Consider the following 26,093-nt stretch of genomic DNA (forward strand, 5'->3'; position numbering starts at 1 on the left):
TTTTAATGTAGCAGCTTAAAATTGTTTTTTACAAATATCAACTTAATATTGATCTCAAACTTGACCTTAAAAAGCTCTATTAAACATCCAAGCTTTAACAAGCCTTAAAAACCTTAAAGCAACTAACCTTAGTAAGTTATACACAGGGCAGGCATTGAGGTTACCTTGCTGCTGTATTCAGACATGTTCAGCTAAAACCACAGAGCTAATGTTTGTGTAACATTGATCTTAAATAAAAACATGTAAGCCTCTATTTGCAGTAAGCTATGAAGACATCATACTTTATTTTCAAGAGATTGCTCCAACACGTAATCACAGCAATAGAGCATCGAGCCAAGAGAGGACAACTTCTAGTCTTTAGAAAAAGCCTGAGTCCAGCGTGCATAAATGCATTAATACAATGCAAGAAAGCTCATGAGCAGGCAAAATAGGCCGGCTGATCAGCGTGGTGAACGCTAATCTCTCTTCCATACGTATTCTTACACGATATTAGCTTATTAAGTTAACTGAATGATTAAAGTTTAAATGATTCTTAAAATTCTAAGTTTGTCATCATACTTGAGTGATATCCGCACAAACTCCATTTAATATTCTAATGAAATTCTCCGGTTAAGAAAGGATCAAACGCTCAGTTTCCATTTTAACTAAACGTATAGTAATTCAATGTGATGCACAAAGTATTTTGTTATTGACGATTTTTGACAACGCAAACAGTATTCCAAATACCAAATTCATCTTTTCAATAGCTTTCCTCAAAATATTAGCCTTTCAGACAACTTTTGCATTGCGATAAATACTAGACCAACTCCATCCACTGGAGATGGAGACAGCTTAGTGACAATTCTGAGTGCACATCTGACTTGTGACATTAAATAGATATTTATACTCCAGTGTAGCTACTTCTCATACCAGTCTTATGTATGATCTATATATGGCCTATTATTACCGCTATTACAAGTCCAAATATAGGTCAGACTAGCGCTCCTTGTAGAACCAAAGTACCAGCTTACAGGAATGAATAAATTTGCGTTGATTAAGGTAATCTGGCAAGACAACTGGGGGCCTTGACATACACTGTTCAGCAAACCTGCCTAGTGATTATGTAGAATGTCAGGGATAAATGAGGGGCGTGGCTAACATATTATCGGACTCAGCTGACATGATGGATGTGCTGTGTGTAGCTTAACAAACCAAAAAACTCCATTAAAACATATCAAATGCAATTTGCAACCTGCAGACGCACTGTATGACCATCCATGTTAATCTGTTTCGGAAAATCTCAAACACATCTATACCATCAATTAGTATTCCCGTTCAAATACTGCTGCTATGGTTTTTGATTTTGTCAGGATGTTCTTATAAACTTCAACTTTTAAAAATTTCTAAAAACAGTCCTCTGAACCATGTAATAAAATATATCTGCAGGATTTATGAGTGTCACAAAGAGGGCAACACAAGTAAGAAATAAATCAAATAATAATAATGTCAAATAAATCAACTCTAAAGTGTTAGTCCTTTCTTTTTATTATATCAACACTTTTCAATAATGTATTTTTATACAAAGTTATTGTTAACTAATATAATTCATTGAGTTAATAGAAAAAATCCTATTCATAGGAAACTCGAGCATTTCCATGATTTACTTCATTCAACGAATCATCACATTTTACTAACACCAGGCCATCAAAATTCACTGAAGATAACAAACTATACTGCTGTTTAGAGACCTTCAATATATAGCTGTAGACTGTATTGCCAACAAGTCGAATGCACTACCAGGGCACTATTACACATAGAAGCTGAACTCGGATCTGTCACGATCAGTATGGAGATTAGCTAGAAACAGTAACACAATTCTATGTCAGACTCGAGAGTTTTTGTTTAGAACAGCGCATACTCTTTCACTACCCGTTATGTTAACTTATTTTACTAACATTCAAAATACTCAATTTATTAGGATTCACTCAATCTACTGTATTCAAAATACTGAATAGTGTAACTCTCTCATACATCACTGATATGTTTCAATTCTCTAGCACCAAATATCAGCAATGTGATGATTTTATATTGTACTTACTAAAAGAAGCACTCAACAATTGTATTGCTAAATCTTTTAATCTTTTGTCAAAAGAGATATATTGTATGCATAAGGCCTAGTAATTTCAAGTATTACCCGTATAAAGTTTTGTTATTGAGTCAATGACACCACATGGCAATACCACTTGTTTCTTTATATATTTTTTGGCACCATAATTATGTAAAACATTTTTCCTACAAAAATGTTTACGGACATCCTAATAAATGTATATGTATATATACTTGTATATAAAATTTACTGAGTATCAAACAACACAAGAGTTGTGATTCCTTTGAAGAACTATTTGTAAGTACATGTAACCCTATTTTTTATTAACTAATCCATGGCTGTTGCGTCATATAAACATCAAGTATACAAATAAAGTAGTTGACGAGAATAAGAGTTTCAGCTTTTCAAAACTCAGTCATGAGAAGGCGATTCCAAACCAAAGTTAACTAATTGAAAACAGCTGTGACTGCAACATACCAAGTATATAAATTCGAGTACAACTTAGAAATCTTTTTTCTTGCAGAAAGTTCCTTTTTTGAAAACAAAGTCAAAGTTAAATCAGAATTCTGGTGTTGTCTCATCCTGGTCTATTTTTGTTAAAATTTTTAAAAAAGCTAGTTTAGTCAAGGGTGCATTGAAACAAGGTTTGCTTATTATTATATCTACTAGTACCCTGGCAGTCTAGTGTGCAGTGAGAGATCGTCAGGAGTGCCGATAAAGCATAGCGAATAAGCATATTCACAACTGTTTCCCAATAATGGAAGGTAAACGATTTGCCTATGTATTAACACGCCTGGCTGCAAAGTGGAATGTAGTGAGTTCAAATCGTAAAAAAGTGAAATATTTTCTACTGAATCTCTCTCCGTGGCTCTGGATGGACAGTCACGGCTCTTGTTAGAGCAACGATTACTGCATTCACCGGCAGTTCAGCCATAAATTTTTAAGATACAGACTGCTGTATTCTAAGCTCTGTGAAAGGAAGGTAGAACGAAGATGCACTTCGCTCTTATTTAAGTTACCAAAACAGCACAAAATGAAGTGCTGAAGCAAATCTGTGGTCAAGCAAAGCTAACAGCAGAACCTTATGGAGCTCTGCCACAAATGGCTATACCATTTGCAGTTGGAACTGAAAAGACTGACAGCAAACGTACATACAGTAGGCGCTCCTACAACGTAAATAAACCGTTCCAAAAACATTTGTGTCATGATCACAGAAACCATGGTTAAGTCGGAATTATAAGATTTAGAGTTATCTGCATTAACAGAAGGAGAAAATTCTCACAATTATTTTGCAAAATAAATTTTTATTCTAGCTTAATTACATCAGATTTTATGGTCAATAAACTGAATGCATGTTTACCATCAATGCGAAAACATAGTTCCGAGAAAACTGGTGTTAAAGTCTGAGAAACGAAAACCGATGCACAGCTTTGTTTACATTTCAAAACGTCATAGCAACCAATATTAAGAGGTTGTGATATTTATCTAGATTTCTGTCTCTATATCAAAAAATTATGCTGAATTTAAAAATCTAAACAGATTTTGGCTGGTTGTCATAGAAATGGCTGTATATCTATAAGAAAATGTATTACCTAATTTTGCAGATATTAAAAACGGCTTGGCAGTGCCGCGATATTGAGCACAACCATAGTATGATCAACAAAATGTTTAAAAAATAGTAACAGTAACATATTGCACATCATCGGTCACTCTATACTTTGATCTTGCAAAATTGAATAATTTTTTTATAATGAAATCTTATAAAATCAAATAACTATTCTTATAATTAAATATTGTAAAAATCTTATAAGAATGGTTAGGAATATATCATGGTCATTCCCTTTACTTACACTGCTTTTGACATCAGTTGGAAAACCAAAGTACTCATTATAAGTGTCCAAAATGTCAGAATTATCCTTCAAATCGGCAAAAAATAAACGATTTCGTTTTTCGGACGCCATTTTTCAGTACTTCCTGTTTAGCATAGCAACGGTTTTAAGGGTTTTTTTTCCGAGGTTTTAAGACATTTATTATCTAAACTGACTTCAGATTCAGAAAGATCACTCTTTGATTGGTCCAGAAGCACGTGTTACAAAAATCCTTATCAAAATTATAAATTCAGTTAGTGCAACTTTAAAGTCGAATAACTCAACTTCGTGATTTGCGACTTAACCATGGTTTCTGTGACCGCGACCCATTTACATCATAGGGATTTTACGTTATAAAAACAGTAGAATACACGTAATTGGCCTAATCCGTTCCACGATCTTTCCAAACTCACCACTTTGGCCATAACAAAGAAAAAACTAGACTCAAGGTAACTTTTTACTGGTTTGCATCGACAGCTTTTTAACTTTTTCTGATCAATTTCATTGGTTTTATAGACCATGACTGTAGTAATTTGACAATAAGTTGATGGGGAACACACATTTTCGACATTCATTTACAACAATTTGTTTATTTTTTCTAAACAGCAAAGTGTATTGTGTCTAGTAAAACTAATGTCAACTATTTTATTCATCTACAATAGAGCTGAACAAAAAATATTTTTACTATAAAAAAGCGGCCCTACCTGTCCGTCGTCTATCTGTATCCAGGGGTCAAAGTTAGGATAAAAAATAACATTTGACGATACTCAAACTCGTGACATTCAGATTGGTAGACTGACGCTGTAACACCTGCACCAATCTATTGCCTTTAAGTATTTTTTAACAATTGTGCATCTACCTATTCTCTGTTTTGTCGACACATTTGTCAATCTGTCACAACAAACTAGAATGTCATGGATGGAAGTTGTATATATAATAGATGTAACGCTATATGCACGTCATTTTTTCTCTCGCAAGTGCGATGAGATAAATTACCATTCAAATTGAATTTGAGCGATTGCGCGACATGACACTAGCTTATATGGAATTATTTACCTAGTATGAAGCAAAAACTTCACATAAATTCTCTACATTATCGGAAATTTACATTACAGGAGGAATACGTTATAGGAGCGTCTACTGTATTCTATTCTCAAGCTATCCTCACTGTGCCTAGTCAACATAACCATGATTAGAAACATCAAAATTGGGTCAGAGAGAAACTTCCAGCCCAAGAGGATGCCAAGCAAATACCAAACTTTTACTATAATCAGAGCCGTGCCCTTCCGTCCGTCTGAAGCTACGATTGGATGTTGCGCAAAAACGTTGCATTAGATGGGATTTACGACCGCAACCGTCCGCTTCTTAGACCAACACACTAACCAATAACCAATCATTCGCCCTCCATGATTGTGAATGATTGCGCAGTTAGTTACTACATCTGACGATCGCTCATGGCACACTAGACTGCCAGGGTACTAGTATGTATAATGGACACTCGTACACTAGACTGCCAGGGTACTAGAATGAATAATGGACACTCGTATACTAAACTGCCAGTGTACTAGTATGTATAATGCACACTTGTACACTAGACTGCCAGGGTACTCGTATGTATAATGGACACTCGTACACTAGACTGCCAGGGTACTAGTATGAATAATGGACACTCATACACTAAACTGCCAGTGTACTCGTATGTATAATGGACACTCTTACACTAGACTGCTAGGGTACTAGTATGTATAATGGACACTCGTACACTAGACTGCCAGGGTACTAGTATGTATAATGGACACTAGTACACTAGACTGCTAGGGTACTAGTATGTATAATGGACACTCGTACTGCGGAAAAGACTTTGAAGATCAAATACGACTATTCAGGGACCTCTGAACCTTACCGCAGGAAGTGTTGATGGTGTCCCTCAGGTCTGCATACTTCCAGTTGGCCAAGTCATGCTTCTTGATCGAGGGTCTCTTAGTTGCGCCTGTCGACCTACAAGTAAAGTATCCCTAGTAAGCAACTACCACACAAAGCTATCTGATATAGAATTTCTGTCACTATTAGTACAATAGCAGCATGCTGAGAACACTTTCTTCCTAGTTAAATGAAATTCTAGATTAATTTGCACAAAATTTTAGTTGATTTTATCCGAAAATATCAGTATTTTTCTATCACTTGTAATTTTTGATGTTTAAGGTTATCTGACTGCCAGGATGTTTCAAGATTGAAATCGCCAAAACCGGCTCAAGGTTACAATGCTCAGAAAAAAATGTGCGAAATGACATCTCTCGTTGCTATCATTGCTATAGCTGATTATGGCTGATATAGTTGATATCAGCTATTGCATTCAAGTTGCGGCATTATGCGTCTCTATTATGCCAGTTTCTTTACAACTATAAATGTCATAATCGCTCTTTCGATTGATCTTAGTGTTTTAATCGCAATCGAGTTTTTCTGATTTTAATCTTGAAACACCCTGGCAACCAGATCACCTCAAATATCAAAAACCATTGCAGATGATAGAAAAATACTTATACTTTGTAATAAAATCAACTAAAATTTTGTAAGTTTATCTTTCAAAGCGACCCCATCTTTCTAAAGTTTTGTTTATTCTGTGCTTAATTAATTTTCATGCTGCTCTTACGGGGCAGGAAGTGAGACATCTTCTACTTGGTCTTGATCTTCCTGTGCAAGCCTGAGAGCCAGCTCCCTATCTCTTCTCTCCTGCTCAATAGCCTCGCGCCTCCGCTCCTTGTCTTCTGATTCTGCTGCTAGCTGAGCGGCCAGCTTTGCCTAAATTAAAAGAAGACGACTCAGAACCATTGGGTAAGGCAGACACATGACTAATATTTAGAGTACCTTATTATAAGAACTTTAACTTGCCAAAGATCTCAGATAAAGGAAGACAACACAACAATGTTGACATCTGGTGAAGATGTGAAAATGAAGATTTCACTCTCAGGAAATCTGAATGAACTTATGTATATTTGAATAAAACATAAAAAAGTTCTCACAGCGGTGATTTTGTCTTCTTCTTCTTGCTTCTTCCTCTTCTCTTCCTCCGCGCGCCTCACAAGCTCCATCTGGATTCGCCTACAAGATGAAGCGACAAACTTCACGAACCAACCATACGTTCAGCGTCAGGTCACCTCGAAAAATCTTCTCCAGTCAGCTTCCCATTGCTTTCACCTTGAGGGATAACTGACAGCACACATCTTTTTTGTGTTAACAGTGGCAAATAACCATACAGAATGATGTTTCAATAATATTTTTGTGTAATTTCGACCCAATACCAGGTTTTATCAAAATTTTCAAGCTGTAACAATGGATAGAAAGATTAGTGATCTTTGCGAAATATCAACGAAAAACAGCTGCGACGCTATATTTGGCAGAAGTCTGACCAGATGTGGACATGTAACACAGAGTTGATCAATCACGGTGGACATTCACTCAGAGTTGGTCAAATTTGTGTGGCTTGGCAAAAAGTAAAAAACTTCCCTTATTGACGTGAAGCCATCAGTCCTAGGCAATACTTAAAACCAATTTACTGCAGGTGAGCCACCTCTTTACCAAAAGTTTGTATTATTGTGGTAAAAGCCAGTCGGCCCTGTGTCCAAGCACGTGCCTCTGGAACGAATGGGATCAACTCGGCTAAGCAATGAAAAACAAAGGGCCCGGTGATCGGTAAAGGAAAACGGAGCTTACTCAACCAGGATTGTTTATGTAAGGAAGATTCACACAAAATAGTCGGAGCACCTTTGCGCCTTCTCTGTGTATGCGCATCACTACATTTCTTATATACAAATAAATATATCTTGACCAACACAGTGTAGTTATTTTAAGATTGGTGTGGTGACACAAAGCCATCTTTCAGGCTTCCTTTACATCAATGATATACAGCCCCCCAAGGATAGGTGACGGGCATCATATGGGCGGGTTTAATGACCCGGTCTCTGTTGGGATGAACCCAAACACAGCACCCGAACAAACAAATATGCTGAATATAGGCCCCTGTAAATTTGCAAATATTATGAACTACAGTGGTTATTTTACCGATCTGTTGAATTCATTTTGTTGTCAAATAAATATAGTATCCCAATATTGCCACCGTTATGATCAGCCAGTTGCCATTCACAAGCATTCGTGATATTAATAGTCACAATCGTAAAATAGCCCAAAGTCGGTTTTATATTTAGATTTTGAGTATAAAAACTACACTGCACAGCCTTGCCTGCTGTCCAATCCTATTGGCCAGGTAAAACAATGTGACAACGATGAAAGACTGTCATTTTATATTAGGGGTGGCAAAACATCAATCAAAAACTAGGAAAAAACGGCCGTTGTTCGGGTAATTTTGGGTAAAATATATTCAACTCTAAGCATATACTACGACCTTTACCAATTTTAAAATTAGTAAAAGTAGGTAATTTGAAATGTTTTATTTTGCATGGATCCATTATTTTGGTTAGGTATTATCTCCTACATTGTAGAAGTTCAAGGTTTGCTATTGTGAACCGCGGGGTCTACTGACTGAATGAGCTAATGAAACGATAACACTAGTCGTGTTTTCCAAAACCTAACAAGGCAACGCGACCGCCCCGCGAGAGTTGTGTTAGCTCTGAAACCCAGGCTAGCACAATCCTAACAGAGAACGATCACTAAACCCGCCCATATGATAGCCGTCGCCTATCCTTGGGGGGCTGTATATCATTGTTTACATTATGCAACACATTGTCATGTTTAAACAATAAATTTCAACTACAACAACAGAGCTACTCACTGCTGCTTCCTCTCCTCTTCTTCGCGCCTCGCCTTCTCTTCCGCGAGTTTCTTCAGTCGCTCTTTCTCCATCTCCTCCTCTATTTTTCTTAGTCTCTCCCGCTCCTCCTCGATGCGCTGCTCCTCAACCATCTTGGACACAGACGCCAATTGCCCATTCACTTGCGCTACCAGTGCTGTGTATTCCGTGTCAATTTGCTGCCTGGTCAGTGACTGCGTCTGTCAAGGTCACATCAAGGTCATAGCAAACTTATATATGCATGTGAAAGATTTGAAACCATATAAAAGTGGTTTGATATCGTTCGAGTTGTCAGAAACATACTACTTAAAACCAAAGCCTATGGCAATATACAAAGCACTTCAGCAAACTGGGTGAATTTTTTGTGGTAACATGTCGAGTGAATCAGCTATTAAGATTGTCTTTCCTGACTAAAACTCAGTCTATTTTCTCTTGAAGAGTGCCAAGATAGTTCGCTAATGAACGTAATATACAACAATATAAACGGGTATAATGACCAACCAGATTTCCATGTCATAACCATGTCCAAAGGGACATGGTTATGACATGGAAAACACCATTGATAAAGACATGCTAATATTTGGTCAATGATGTTAAATTGATTTCAAGGAAACTGTGGAATGTATCATTCAGTAGCACCGAATCACTAGTTCATATGCTAAGCATTAACAGAGCAGAAAATGTGCTAATCAATGTTTAGAAGACTGAAAGTTAGCACCTTGATCTTCTGCATTGTCATGTTGATCAGGTTAGTGAGCTGTGATGACTTGGCCTTAGCCGGATCTCTGCCCTTTTTTAGCTTTCCAATGATGGACTCCATCTTGCCCAACTCTGTATGCAGTGTACGCACCTTCTTTATACCCATGTACCTATGAATAAACGCTGCCATACATGTTTAGACTCAATTTGCATACAACTGTTATCTAGCTGCTCATTCATACACAGGATCATTTCTAGATACCTACATACTATATACAGTCAAACATGGATAACTCGCCCTCAGATAGCTCGAACACATGGTTAACTCGAACGGTTTTGTTTGGTCCATTCCCACGCAATGATAAATTGCTTCAGATAACTCGACCTCAACTTTGTTAACTCAAACAGTTTTTTGCCCAACAGCTACCGAGATGGTTGCTATCGCTTTAGAATATCCCTTTATTCCAAGCCATAGAGATAAACCCCAACTTTTAGTAGTTCATAGGCATCGTTATAACCATCATCGGCAAAATATTTTCGTCAACGACTTTTCTAAAGGTTTAATGAAATTCAATTAAAAAAAAACATCCGCTTAGCGATGGTCCTACGAAGGCTAGGAAAAGCAAGGTAACCTTCGAATAAACTTCAAGAAAAATCGGCAAAATTGATCTTGGTTAAAACGCTCAAAAGAAAAAGATGTCTTCTCTTCGGAGCATTTCAACAGTGATCAAGTTTTGCCAATTTTAATTTGAAAACGTCCTGGTAGTCACATCACATGAAAACAACAAACAAATCTCAAGTGATAGAAAAATTTCTATACCTTCTGATAAAAATTTTTTAAACTTTACATTAGAAGCATTTAATTTGAAACAGGCCATTCATGCTTTTGATTTATATTATAGTTTGTATATGTACATGTATCTACTAATAAATACATGGACTCATGACAGTGCTCTGATAACTTGAACGCTCTGAAAACTCGAACACTTTCACTCGGTCCCATGAGTGTTGAGTTATCCATGTTTGACTGTATATACATACTATACATACATTTTACAACTAACAGAAAATGACCATTATCAGGAGTTATCTCCACAACACATTCTCTAGCAAAAGATATCTAAGACTAATTAGTTTACAGAAACTAGATCGTTCGGCACCACCTTTAACACAATTGATTTTGAAACCAAATGTTTACTTATTGTTATGACCAGTACCCTGGCAGTCTCATTTGCCCAAAGAGAGATCAGCATGTAAAGTAATTCAAAAGATCCATATATCCGTGGCAGTAAATTGGTGTAGTCGTTAAAGCATTATTTCACTACACCCAAAGTTGTGAGTTTGAATCCCACAGGATGCAACCTTTTTTCAACCAACAATAGTGGCTTCGCACGGACAGACAGACATGCCTCTTACTGTAATCTAGGATCAGGGAACCTGCTTGTACACAAAACTAAGCATCAAAGTGCTAAAGATCAACGTACTTGGGTCTGAACTTCTTCTTAGCTATCCACATCTTGACTGTCTTCTGTACTCTGATTAGCATCTCACACCTCCACTCTATCTTCTTCCTCACTGCAATAAGAAAGCTTACGACTTATTATATAACCTTCAACGAATAATGCAACAAGAGAGAAATCAACACATGTTAAAGAAAATAGGTTGTAGGCAACAAAGAGTTTAAGTCTATGATTAAACTACAGGTATAAACTTTTGCTGAGACAGGAATAAGCAGGAATACCACTACCGATTTTGTTCATGCATCTCAAATTTTATGCAACTTTCTGTAAATTAATTCAAAAAATGTATCTTTTAAAATTTAGGCAAAACAAAGTGAGAACGAATATTACTGTAAAAAAAACCTATTTAAAAGCCACAGCTATTTTTCAACCCTTCCCTATAGTGCCGGTCAAACAGAGGTGGCATATCTTTTAGAGGTATCTTTTAAAACTAAAACGATGCAAAGTGAAAGCGAATACTATAACACCAGAAATTTCACCAAAGAGGAAACAACTCTTATTTCCTTTAGACAAAATTTCCCAAAACGATAACTTGATAAAATTCACTCATTTTGCAGATGGGACGCCTTAATTAATTGAAAAAGACTTAACATAAAATTGTAGCTGGTTTTATCAGAAAGTATCAGCATTTTTCTATCATTTGAGATATTTTTTGATGCTTGGGGTGATTTGACTGCCAAGATGTTTCAAGATTAAAACTGACAAAACTTGATCCCGGTTGAAACACTCAGATCAAGCAAAGGTGTGATTATGATCCCTATAGTTGCCAAGAGACCCGACAGAATAGAGATGCATAACACTGCAACTTGAATGCAATAGCCGATATAAACTATCGCAATGCTAGGAACTAGAAATGTCATTTCACACATATTTCGATGAAGTTTTTTAATTTTAATCTTGAAACATCTTGGCAGTCAGATCCCCTCAAACATAAAAAACAATCGTATATGAGAGAAAAATACCGATACTTTTTAATAAAATCTCAAGGAAGTTCATCTTTAGAGTGACTCAGAATGATATTTTATGAATTTACGGTTATTTTGCGGAAGAACGAGCTTATCAATGACTTTATAGGTTCCCAAGTGCTCAACAATAATTGTTTAAACAAACTTTTTATAACTGTTTAAAATGGCAAAAAAACACTATTTTTTCTATGTAATACTTAAGCCCATGCCTAAGCAAGCAGGTTTTTCACATAGAGCAAATAAATAGAGCTATAACAAACATAAATTGAATAGCTAAAGGTCTAAACTGCGAGATCTCGAACAGCAATTTACATAGAACTCTATGGTTTAGTGGATAAACTGTGAATTATATAAAAACAATTTACATAGAATTGTATAGCTAAGTAATTAAACTAAGACTTCCATTGAAATATTTTGCAATAACACCTCTAAAAGTTGGCACCTTTCAAAAAGAGATGGCGGTAGAAATGCTAAAACACTGGCAAGAGTAGATTATAATAGTAGGTCAAAAAATGGCGCCATCGGCCAAAATGAGCAAAACTTTAATTCGCAGATAATATCAACATTGACTGTAACCCAGCTCTTAAGGATCTACTAGCGCATGAACGAATTTCTTTTTATAAAATTAATGTGATATCTGTTCGAAAGTCTCATGACACCAACTACACCAATAAATGTATCGGACGGATCTGAACAGGACATTTTGGTTGGCTGGCAACATAAGCTTAGGCTGCTGTGTTTCTATGTTCAGACAACACATGTTGTCACTTCGGCCTTTTGATTCATTGTATCATGCCATAAGGAACTATTATTATCATCACAAATCTCTTTTTTCTTGACAAGGTGAATTATTTCTCTGCTGCATAAAGCCTATTTTGGTCACCCACAAGTGATCAAACACTCTGCTGTTCCTAGCAACTTGTAAACAGACTGATTCTTTAAAAAAATTCGTTTTGTAAACCAAATGGTAAATTGATTTATGAATGGCTACACACTACAAAGTAGTGTACACAGGATGAAACAGCTTTTACATTTCTAAATTAAATTTCATTAAACAAAGTTTAATTTAGATGCATGAATATTCTCTAATAGCTATCTCTTTACCTGACCGCACATACCAATAAGTTTCACAAAACACGTACAGACGGTTCCCTACTTAGGAACATTCGAGTTACGAACAACAGTACATACGAACTTATGTACCGTTGTTCGTAACTCGAATAACTTTCGAATTATTTGTTTGAACTTTGTTTGAACTTTACATATGTATTGTAAAGGGATTTGCCGGCCTTTACTTGGCACGATCTCTACTAATAAATAAAAAGAAGAGAGTGCGTGTAGTTTCATTCAGCTTTTAATTAGCGAAGGAAATTTTCTAGCCGAGGAGCGTACGGCTATCTGCTCTGCTCAACTAAATGAGCGCACTCATTTATATACAATAATATCAACCGTTCCGGCTAACGGCAAACTGTAAGAACACCGGCTAACAAGGTGAATAAATAGGACCGCTAGGATAACAATAGCATAACGAGTGAAACAACGATATAATAAACGGACAACACATACAAAAAATAAGACAACAACGATAAGTGATAGCATAACGATTAAAACAACAATATAATAAAAAGGACAAGACATAAAATAAATAAGAAATGCAGTGTCATGGCCCGGCGTCCACCAAAGTATTATCTCCATTTTATTAAATATTTTTTTCAGTACAAACCAATACAGGTTACTTATACAAGCCTTAAACATCTACTATATAAACGGCAATCGTTGTCTGTCTATCTATCTGTCTGTCCGCTTTATAGAGTACCGTACTTTTCGGACTATTAGCCGCTACTTTTACATAAGTGCGTGTCTATTCTGTGGTTATTTTCACCGCTAGGGCGATTTAACGGGAATCTCCGGTTAGTACACGCCCCTATTATAATACGTAACCTGCTATTCATCGTAGGGATGGACGATAAATACTGATATGCTAATAGTATGAGTTGTCTTCTCGATATATTGAGTCACCGATAACTCCCAAATATGAGCAGTATAAATAAATTATATGGCGGTCTTTTTTTTCGATTCGATCGTACGAAGCAAACTTAATTAATATGTGTAGTAACGGTAAATACATTATAGAGCGGTCTTTCTTTTTCCATTCGGTCGAACGAAGCTAACCGAACTAATATGAATACTAAATATCGTAATTTGGTAATATCGTAATTTCGTAATATGGACTATTAGCCGCTACTTTTCTCTGACGATTTGAGCCAAATGGCTTATATAGAGGTGTGGCGATTCCGTTGTTTTTCTTTCACCGCTCGAGCGCATTAACCGAAATCCCCGGTTAGCACGCTTTTTAAACGGCAAATTTTCTGCCGTATTAAAAGCACCTTTCCTGAGTTCTGCGGCCTATACAAAGGTGTCTATACAGTTATACAAATGTACTATTCATTAAATAAAATAAATTAACGAATAGTTATTTACATGCAATTAATATTTACTGCCAACGTGTACCGAGAAGGTCACGTAAACGTTTGTTTCTTGGAGCCACTGGAAAAACGCATTTCTCACCTACTAAATTTCCACATCAAAAAGGTAAGTGTTTCTTATACGATGTTGTATTGTCTATGAATTGCCACATCTCCACTACTTAATAAAGTTGGATTTGCCGCTGTTCGTGATAGTGGGTCATGTTCATTTCCTTCAGCAGCCGAGTTACTAATTTTTTTCCAGCTACGAGTAGGCCTACTGTAACTTACTATTACAGAACATTCACGAGTACTCCGAGGGTTGCGATACGCTATTGTGAAAAGAAAGAGAGCAGCTGCTATCGACTTACTGTCACCCTGCATCAGCCATGACCAGCTATACGTCGCCTGCTCAAAAGTAGGCACACGCCGAAAACTGTTTCTTCATACGCCCGACAGAAAAACCAAAAATGTTGTCTATCCGCATGTGTTGCGTTGAACTAAGGGAGAGAGAGGGAGAGAGAGAGGGAGAGAGAGGGAAAGAGAGAGGGAGAGCGAGGAGGAGAGGGAGAGAGAGAAGGGGAGAGAGAAGGGGAGAGAAAGGGAGAGCGAGGAGGAGAGGGGGGGGGGAGAGAGAGAGGGAGAGAAAGAGGGAGAGAGAGAGAAAGAGGGGGGGGGGAGAGGGGGAAGAGGGAGAGAGGGGAGAGACCGAGAGAGGGAGAGAAGGGAAAAAGGGAGAAAAGGAGAGAGAGAGAGAGGGAGAGCGAGGAGGAGAGGGGAGAGAGAGAGAAAGAGGGAGAAGAGGGAGGGAGAGGAGAGACGGAGAGAGGGGAAAGAGGGAGAGAGGGGAAAGAGGGAGAGAGAGAGGGGAGAGAGGGAGAGACGAAGAGAGGAGAAAGAGGGAGCGAAGGAGAGAGAGAGGGAGGAGGAGAGGGGGGAGAGAGAGAGAGGGAGAAAGAGGGAGGGAGAGAGAGAGGGGAGAAACGGAGAGAGGGGAAAAAGGGAGAGCGAGGAGGAGAGGGGGAGAGAGAGGGAGAGAAAGAGGGAGGGAGAGAGAGGGGAGAGGGAAAGAGAGGGGAGAGACGGAGAGAGGGAGAAAGGGGAAAGAGGGAGATGTGACTGCATATTTGGAGTTGTTTTACCGTATGAAAGACAACTCTCAATAAACCTTATGCTGCCCGTGAATCTGCTCCTGTAGACGGGTAATGCAGCTAGTACTTATATAAATCTTCAATATACTTATATAGGCCTTAAACATAAATTATAATACAAAATATAGCACTGAAGCAACTTACGAACAAATTCACCTTACGAACAATCGTTCGGAACGTAACTCGTTCGTAGGTTGGGAACCGTCTGTATAGCAAAAATCTTTTCATTTCCATTTTTTTTGTTCAAAGATTTTAACAATACTAGTGTAGACAGGTTAAGCTTACATTTTATGACTGACCAAGCACCGTATTGCGCCTTCTTGAACCTTGATCTAATCAGCCAGACCTTGACCTTCTCGACAAGCTTTGCAAGATTTTCAGGGTCGGACTTCATGATCTGATCAAACTCCGCAAACTTTCCGGCTCTGAAGAAGACTTTGGTCATACCAAACTTGAAGTCATTATCGTCTAGCCCGAGCGCCTTAAACAACGCCTGGAAACACGAAAAACTACAGCTAAGAGCTAACAAGAGAAGCAAAGAATTCAAATATGATTCTTTGTTTAATACCATGATCACATGATCAAAATAAAAGTACACTTCTGATGACAGGGACAAGTTACTAGCATATAATTGTTTCTGAGTTGCAATGGAGACCAAGAATGCTAATGACAATATTATAAAACTGAAACATAATACTATCTTACAGAGAATTTTATACTTTAGTGCAATACAAATGAAATGATGGTTAAATATATTAAAACTGATACAATTTATCAATGGAAAAAATTCATAGAATAGAAGATACAATAAGAATTTTATTAAATATTAGAGTTTCACTACAAGTATTTTAAAAGGTTTTCCGGCATAAATTAGACATGAACCAGTATACATTTTATATAGTAGTAAATTTCTCAATTTAGATTATTAAATACCAAATTTAGACTTGTCTCCCTTGAAATGTCTTCTGCATGATGGTACAACTATGACAACTACAAATTTTACTAATTCTCAAAGAATTGTTTCTATAAATGTAAAGCAAAAATAGGCAGTTTGCACATTTCTAATGACATTAGAACTGAACTAACATACCCTAGGACACTTATGTATTCGCGGCATCTAACTTTCGCGTTTTCGCGGTGTCATCCTCTCGCGAAAGTTTCATGTGCGAAACTAAACTATCATAACAAACGAGCGAAAAAGCGAAACTAAATAGCTTTGTTCATTGATATTGTATAATTGAATTTTATAAGGAAAATTATTTTAATGTTTTTAACGACCACTATAGCATCGTTAAAATATAAACCGACAAAATAATTTGACTGTCAAAATTTATTACGTTATTATTTTGCAATTATTTAGGATTATTTTCCCATTAGGAATGATTTATAATGATAGGAATTTGATGTCAATGCACATGCATTAGTTAGCGTTATCGTTTGCTGGGGACATCAATCAATGCAGTGAGCACCGTGTGTTGAAAGAAAATAAGACACATGCACTGACACTCGCAGTACTACACAAGCAGCATGGCTCTGGAAAGGTTTGGATTCACCACTGACACCTCTTCAATAACTTGTAATTTTTTGAGATTTGTTTTGTTTTAAGTGATGTGACTGACGAGACGTTTTTAAATTAAAATAGGCAAAACATGACCGCAGTTAATACGCTCAGAAAAAAACATCTTTTCCTTTTGAGCGTTTTAACAAAGATCAATTTTGCGGATTTTATTTTAAGTTCATTCGGAGGCTTTTACGCTTTCGATGGGACACGGCCAAGCGGGTGATTGATAAAACTTAATCTTTTGCAAACCTTTATAAAGGTCGTTAACAAGAATATTTTTCCACTGATGATGATAATAATGTTTCCTAAGAACTACTAAAAGTTGATGTTTGTCTCTATGGCTTGGAATGAAGTGACATTCTACAGCGATAAAAACCGCGTCCATGGCCGTTGGGCAAATAACTTTTCGAATAAAGGATGTTGAGGTCGAGTTATCTGAAGGAATTTATCATTGCGTTGGAACTGACCAAACAAATCCGTTTGAGTTGACCTTGTGTTTGAGATGAAATGTTACATTTTATCTGAGGGCGAGTTTTTCGAGTTGGACTGTACTTACCGTAAAAAATTCCCAAAAAGTTGGGGCAGCTCAGCCGGCCAGCTGCCCCAGTGAAAACTGGCCTGTTGATAGTCCAAGAAACAAATGGCAGCAAGCGATCAAATTGCATTATCGACCTTGCCCACACCATTCTACCTGCGGTTCACAATTACAAACTAGTCGCAAATTGAAATTTTTTTATCGGTGAACCGAACCTGAGGAATATAATTATGTTTGTTCCACTGCATTTATTTTCACATCACTATATTTTCGCACTCATCAGAGCTGCGAAATTAAGTTGCTTCGAAATTTTACTCTGTGAGCTACTCACGAAACTAAATACTAGCGAAATATAAGTGTCCTAGGGTATATGTATACATATTCTTATTAATTAAAAGAATCGTATTAACAAAAGTAAAAATACCTATTCGGCACAATAGCACAAGAAGACGATCGATGGAAGCAATGCCAAATCTAGTTTCTGCATAACTCAAATATGGCAGAATTATTACCGCTCCAATTGTGGATTATTTTCCTGATCAACCCATTTCACTAATGAATTGATCCAAACAATTAAGCAAAATATGAGAACCACAGAATTGCATGACTTGAATAACTTGTGAAGTGTGGAAAATATTGTGCAGTAAATAAATGAAAGCATTTGCAAAAAGAAACAAAGCTGACCACGCCCCTTTTCAAAATATTTGATTTGCTAATAAAATTTGCAAAATTTAAGTCTTTAACATAAATTTTAACATATTTATAACATTTATTTAAAATTTATAACATCTTTGCATGACCAGAGTCATCAATGCTACAAAGTACAGTGAATTGGCTCTTGTCTTGCTCAAAACTGTTTCCAATACAGAACTCCAGATGTATGAACATGTACTCGATATCTAGCGTAGCAGAAAATACTGTAAGTAAAAAGGTGACAAAAGAAGTTTACAAATGCCAAGATCATAAGCAGTAACTCACTTTGCAGAATAACCTTGGATCTAACCGGGCGAGGGCTGGCGGAAGATAACCTTTGTACATGTTATAAAGATCGCTAAAGGATGTCCGCGAGGGAAATCCACTCTGCATGAGGTCTAGCACGCTGTGCATGCCTGCACATTGCAGTTGCGATAAGACATTTGATCCCTCAAACTTGTGGTCGGCCATAATGTTGTTCGGCTTGATACACCGAATAAAGCTAGTACCCTAAAACCAGTAACAAATTCTACATGCATAAGAAAGCCGTAATCAAAATATTTCATTAAATTCAAGTTACACAAAACCATAAAATTTAAGAAATGCATACAAATGTACTAGTTTGCTAAACTGCAAAGTTTCGTGAAACTTCAAACTTCAACATATAGGAAATGACTTTGTGTCACGACTAATTGATACTAAATACGTCTGTTGAGCTGATCATAACTTCATGTTTGACTGGAGGCGAATAAGATCATTAGTAACAAATAGTAGCAAGGAGGAACAACTTACAGAATAAAACCAAGCGGCTTAACACATTTCTATGCAGCTTAAGGGTGAAGACTCACCAATTTGTTGAGCGTAAAACCTGGGAGAATATCAAAGACCACCGATTGCAAATTTTTAGACATATTGTCAAATTAGAAGTTACTTTCTGTAGAGAACAAACAATCAAAAACACGGAGCCAAAGTTATACATATATACCGGATAGATAGATTCTATATTCAAGGGAAAAGCCTTTATAAACATGGCAAGTTATTAGGAGTGGCCCTATACGGACAGGACATTGTATGATAGGGAAAAGCCAATACAAAAAGGCCTTTATCTAGACAGATCTATTAAATTACTATGCAGGCAAGATTTTACCTGAAGAGACATAAATGTCATCTCTGCGTTTAAGAGAAACTCCCGTACCTACTGACATCATTTATAAATAGAATTATCTACCCACAGGCATAGCTACATAATAAAAAATAACTATAGATACATCATACTAGGGCTACAACGAATACAACATGATGACCTAAAGACCAAATATACTCACAGTCGCTTTCAACTTCTCCAGCAGAACAGTCAGCTGTGACCTGAACTTGCTGCCAACGCTGTCAAAGACCAACTTGCCAGCCGATTTGCCGGATGCGGCCTTGTTACCAGATTGTTGACTATACAGACGCTTGACGAGTCCATTAGAACTCTCGCTGACGAGGGACTCAAGGTTCCGATGTAAAGCATCGTTGTTCTTCTCGAGAAATTGCTCCTGCAATCATAAAATGAACAGATATTATTGTTGTACCTTCCATCTATTGACACGGTTGCAAATCTCCTTCCAGTAGATGTTCCTATAATGTAAACCTATAACATAAATTCGAGTTAGCGTAGAAAATTCATGTCGTTATTACTTTGTATCACATAGAAATTTCATACAATGTCAAGCACCAATTTGGTGCAAGTTCTCAGATTCAATTTGAATAATAAGAATCCTATAGGCAGCTTCAAAATATTGGTTTCTCCGCTGCCACACTTTGAAGAGAGAATGGCATGTAGGGTATCTCTATTACATATACGTGTACTAAAACCTGGAAATCTCGTGTGCCCTGAGAGATCATCAGGTGTGCTGATAAAGTCCAAATGACAATTATGTGCACAAGTATTCTGTATTGCTGAAACAAGTACTGATATAAGTTACTGCACAACTATTCGGAAATACCCAAAGGTAGTTGATTGGTGCAGGTGTTTCACTGTCGGTCTATCAAGCTGAATGTCATGAGTGAGTCTTGTTGAAAGCAATATTTGACCCTAAGTTCTAACTCTGACTTCGTACAGACAAACAAACTGATGCTGCTCTTATTATAGTAAATATATTCTATTGTTTTACTTTATTCCAGACATACAATTTTCTTTTTTGCAACATAAACCTTGCTGTGTAAAACAAAATTACAAGATTGATTGAAATTGACCTTGAAAATGTGGGCTCCTGGAATTTACCATAAAATTGCCGTAATCAGGGACCCTAGATCAAATGAAAGTAATAAGACAAAAAGGAAAAGCTATTGAAACAAATAATACCACAGTTACTGGTCAGACATTAAATTAGAAAGTTGGGTTCAATTTTTCGTAAGAGCCAAAATGGCGAGTTTGAAACAATCTTGGAAAAGATTAGGCAATTTAAATGTAATTTACTGTTCATATGACGTAAAATCCCTATAATGTAAATGTTCTCAGAGCAAATCATTTACAACGTAAGAGTATTTGCTGTATACACTGACATATGAAGGAGACACTAAGTGGTGAGTACTTACAGTGTTATACACAACTCCTCCTGCGAAGTGTCGAATCAGGAAGCCCTGATCATCCCGAATCTCTCTGTGTGCCTTCAGTTTGGACTTCCTGGGTAGACCTGTTCAGTAGGATAAAATGTATTATTACCATGACCATCAGATATACAGTATGGACAGTATGTTATTGACTGTATCAGCCAACTGCCTTACTAACTGAGCTACAGAGCTTGATCGATTCTTTAGTCTCTATATGGAAGAAAATAGGCTAGCACTTTATGTCATGACGTAAAGTCATAGCGTAGCTCCGTAGCTCTTATTAGTAAGCGTACTCAAATTTTCCATTGGCAATGTGCCAGGTTAATAGCAAGTGGCAAGCAACTCTCAATACCTCTCTATGTTGATAAGCTAATTCTTAATACCCGGGCAATGCCGGGTGACACAGCTAGTCTATATATATTTCTCAAAGTTTGTGTGTATGTGTGTCTGCGTGTCTGTCCTTCGGTATGTCTGGCTATAGTTATTAAAATCTTTATAAAATAGATATAATAAATCATAATAATAATAATCTTTAAAAATATATATATATACTAGCGGAATGCTCGGCGTTGCACAGATATTAAAAATCAGCTTATATACTATAGACCTATTAACTATATGTAGAGTATAGTTAATGGGTGTAGGTAATAGGTGTATCAGTTAATAGGTATAGTCAATTGAGTATAGTTAATAGGGCTATGTTATAAACAATGAGAGGTAATGTCGTTGCCAACTACTCGCTATTAGCCTGGCACATTGCCAATGGATAATTTGTGTAAGCTAGCTAATAAGAGCTAACTACTTGTTACTAACTATATATATATATATAAATATATATATATACTACAGGAATGCCCGGCGTTGCACTAGTATATATATACATATGTCTATTCTGAATATATGTCTATGCCATTTACTTTGATGCCAATACTCACCAATACGCCTATGGTTTCTATTCTGAGCGTGCACCTCATTGGTGAAATGGTCAAATGTCGGACGAGGCAGTTTGTTTTCCTCATCGAGAATGTCAAATATTCCATTTCCTTTCCGTTCGATCAGCTCTTCAACATAGGCATGCATTTTCCATACCATTATGTTTCTTAGCGTATACTATCCATGAACAACCCAAGATTCCGAATACTGTTACTAACTAATATTTTTGCTCGAAGGAACTTGGTAAAGAAAGCTGCAAGTTACATCGACATATCGTACAGTTAAATTCACAAACAGCAACTCTCTAGCTTTGTAGATGTTGATATATGATTTCCATTATACAACATAACCAACTATACTACAATGCATCTTTAAAAACACATCATAATTTTTTATGTAACTTTGCACAGTTAAATTTAGAAAGTTTCCATTTTAATAGTATCAGAGAGCTCTTCTATATTGCTGAGGGTATAGCCCTACTGCAGTCATCTACAGGCTATATCATTAGTTCTGCTGTAAGCTACTATATATGAAATTCATATGGTACCAAAACTATCATTATTACGACATACCAATGCAGTCCCTATTGTCTGTAAACTCGATCCTCTTCACCCCAAGTCCTTCTTTCTCGTACAATTCTTGTTCCTGACACAAAAGACTTCACTGATATTATTGTCACAGATAGCCCAAAAAAGATGAGTAGCTGGTAATGATTGTTAAGCTATTATCTGTTAGACAAGTCCTTTATTTAAATAATTTATTAAAATGTTTAAAATAAAAAGCACTTCGCTGATTGATAGCAGAAAAAAAATTCTCATTACATCGGAGCCCTGATTTTTTGAATGTGCTATGTCTAGCAACAGACATGGTTGTTAAAGACGTTTCAGAGATTCTAGCAAAATTATATTAGATAAATTATAACAACCAAAACAATGGAGTTACCTGCACTACCTAAAGCTTGCTTGACTTGTACATGGACAAGTAGTCCTCAAGCGCATACAAACATAACATCGAAATTCTATCAGGTGATGCTCCAAATTTTTACTCTGATGAATAGATAGACTCAATAAGCATGAGCAACTCTATAGATAAATAGACTCAATCACCCGAGCAACTCTATGGTGGAGACAGTCTCCATACCAAACTTACAGGTGGTTAATATAAATAGTTCGGACAGGTGATTTGTTTCAAAAATTTTATTAAAAAATAGCGATCAAAAAATTCAAAATTTCAACGACTGTTTAATCCGCATAAAGAAGTCTTCTGTAATCTAAGTAGCAATGGATGATGGGAACAGGATGATAAAATGCCAATTTATACAGTCGTCTAGACAGAGGAATGTAGATAGAAAAGGAAAAATCTCACCTCCTTGAGAATGCGCAGGTTGAAGAACTGCTGTAGCTTCTCATTGCAGTAGTTGATACAGAATTGCTCAAAACTGTTATGTTGAAAGTACTCAAAACCAGCAATATCAAGAATACCTTCAACAATGTCATAACCGCTGTTAGCTTCATAGGACAAGACGACCTGCTGCTAGGTGCTGTAGTCACCTGCCAATGACGCTACAGCTACCTGCTAAGGTTTACGAAAGATACTACAGTTACTCGCTTACATTGACAGACAATTCAATAATAGTACCATGTACACCGCTGTTAATTTGGCGAATAAATATAGTTGTAAAAAGAATTAATAGCTGAAACTATCGCTAAAACTAACAAAGCAAATGTGATAACAAAGTTTTACAGAGGTGACGCAGCCTGGCACCTACTTCACCAGATGAATTTTCATCCTGTTATTCCACTGAGATCAATAAAAAGGAATGATATTGAATATAGCACTAAACAAAACAGCTGTCATGTTATTGCAAAGGATAGGATATTTTTTACAACTAATTATATGATTCATGTATGATAACATTGACCGTGACCATAATTATATTGATAAGAAACAAAGGCACCACAATGCTGCTGTATATTGTCAACCTATTAATGTACTTCAGCAATGGTAACATCAAGATACTAAAAATGTTTAAACATCACTAAATAACTATAAAAATATTTCTAACAATATTAGCTAAGTATGGCTAAACCACTGTCAACCCAAACGCTCAGACGGCTTTTGTAAAAAAAACAGCTAAATTAGTCAGCTTTCCTGTTTCCATGTAGCAAGCAATTTCAAAGTTTCTATGCAGCAAGGAATTCCAGCTGTCAGCCATACTTTCCCTTTAAAGCTAATTCACCAATACAAAACTACATTTACAGATATTCAAAATGTCCTAAACAAAACTTCATCAAAAACTCTCCTTTAATTGTAATATTGTTACTGATTGTCGTGTGTAATTGTCACTTCAGTAAAATGAAATCCTATTTACAACATCCAACATTTTCCCTTCAGAATCTTTTTGCCACAATTTCCCAGTCAAAACATAACAAAAAACTTTTTAGAACTTCAGATGTAAGTAACCATAAATTACCAGCAATGACTGAGCTCGAAAACGTAAAAAGCACCACATTTAAATAAGAACATTTTTGATCATCTCCAAAAACAAAATGAATAGGCCATCAACATTGACCTCCACAATCATTTAACATGTAACAGGATCTATATTTGTCATCAACACGATGGGGCTGACGAATAAACCCAATGGCATTATAACAGTCTAACATCAATTACGGTTACTAAATGAGTTTTCTAACACCATGTAAAACTTGAGCAACTTTTTGTCGTGACATGCAGAAAGGTTTCCAACATATGATATGGGAAGTTTCTCAAACATCACAGTAATGTAAATCTGTTTCGCATACACGTAGTTTGGTTCTTCATTATTTATTAAATATATATTAAACAGTACTCCATGCTTTCTTTTGCCATTTTACAATTATAGATCCTAAGAAGACTAGTGGCAACTGTTGTAAAAAAAAGTTGTAAAAAGCCCAGGATTTTCCCTAAAATTAAGACAACGTATACCAGCAATGAGAAAGAATGTTCAAACACCTTCATATCAATTCTAAAGTCTCCTTGTAGTTGTAATGAGAAAGACATGTAATGTAAGCTGGATAATTAAAAATGAAACTGGTAAAAATATCAAATAAGCATGGCAATTATATCATATCAATATCATGCAAATAAGCAATATTAATTTACATAGTTCACAGACTAGCTCTGTATCTGGACCATGACCTTCATCTAAGTACTTACTGTTTCCTGTATCATCAGGAATACACCTCAATTAGCCAGCCTCGATTGTAGAAGAAATGGTACAATAAAAACCTATTTTGATTGATTATTACTTTATTCATTTACGGTAATTAGTTTCTTAGATATAATTTAGTTTTTTAATATAATTTTATATAATGTATTTGTTTTAATGTTATACGTAACTAAGTGACATATTTATCATTATGATTTTTTAGCTGTAAAAAACATTAAAGGACATGCAATGCCTTCTTATAAGAGTCCTTGCTTCGACGGTTGCAAAATACGGAATAAATATTTGAACAAAACAACCTCCCATGTTCAGGCTAAACTAAAGGAAAAAAAGACACAACATGCAGAGCCTGCATATGTAAGAACAAGCATAAAAGCAATCTTTACTATAATAAGAGCTGTGTTTATCCGTCCGTCCAAAGCCATGCTCAGAGGTTAGGAAAATAGATCGCTTTCAATGGGATTCCAACTCACAAATTTCGGCTTGGTAGGCCAACACTAAACACCTACATTGGTCATTCGTCTTTAACGGGATTAGAATCGTTGTGCATATTACTGTGCTTTATTGGCACACCTGACGATCTCTCATGGCAGTGTCGGTGTGCTAGTATAATGAAACCTGGTAGCCGCCGATCTAGAAATAAGCACCGCAGCCAAAAAACACACGATAACACTTTCATTTTTATTGTTTTATTTATGTTAAGTTTTGTTTGTGTATTAATAGTAGTATGTGAATTATATTTAAATTGTACTCATGAAATTAATTTAATTAATGCATATATTTTTATATCGAACTAACGATAATGTCATTGTTTACCCGGAACACGGACTATAGTCGACACGACCTTTAGTTAGTTTTCTCCGTGTCCGGGCAAGTTTTATCCAGGTTTTACCCGCAATTGGTAGTATATAAAAGAGGCCCGAATTTCATGAAGGATAGTTGGTGCTTAGACATGGTACCATACAATACAGATATTTTACTCAAAACAGTCTTATTTATTAACCCGGATT

General features: G+C 36.4%; 1 protein-coding gene across 1 annotated transcript in view; it reads right to left on the reverse strand.

Moving 5' to 3' along the window:
• Positions 1-26,093, reverse strand: part of LOC137408781 (unconventional myosin-VI-like) — a 70,381-nt gene that overhangs the window by 12,473 nt on the left and 31,815 nt on the right. Inside the window, exons 12-24 of the mRNA XM_068095364.1 lie at positions 23,241-23,356; positions 22,448-22,520; positions 21,878-22,003; positions 20,928-21,025; positions 19,673-19,885; positions 18,633-18,857; positions 15,844-16,051; positions 10,942-11,032; positions 9,477-9,627; positions 8,741-8,958; positions 6,975-7,053; positions 6,605-6,753; positions 5,858-5,952 (exon numbers count right to left, since the gene is read on the reverse strand). Coding sequence (XP_067951465.1) covers positions 5,858-5,952; positions 6,605-6,753; positions 6,975-7,053; positions 8,741-8,958; positions 9,477-9,627; positions 10,942-11,032; positions 15,844-16,051; positions 18,633-18,857; positions 19,673-19,885; positions 20,928-21,025; positions 21,878-22,003; positions 22,448-22,520; positions 23,241-23,356 — 1,842 coding nt within the window. The remainder of the gene's footprint in view (positions 1-5,857; positions 5,953-6,604; positions 6,754-6,974; positions 7,054-8,740; positions 8,959-9,476; positions 9,628-10,941; positions 11,033-15,843; positions 16,052-18,632; positions 18,858-19,672; positions 19,886-20,927; positions 21,026-21,877; positions 22,004-22,447; positions 22,521-23,240; positions 23,357-26,093) is intronic.

Source organism: Watersipora subatra, chromosome 11 (assembly GCF_963576615.1).
Source record: "Watersipora subatra chromosome 11, tzWatSuba1.1, whole genome shotgun sequence".
NCBI classification, from domain to species: Eukaryota; Metazoa; Bryozoa; class Gymnolaemata; order Cheilostomatida; family Watersiporidae; genus Watersipora; species Watersipora subatra.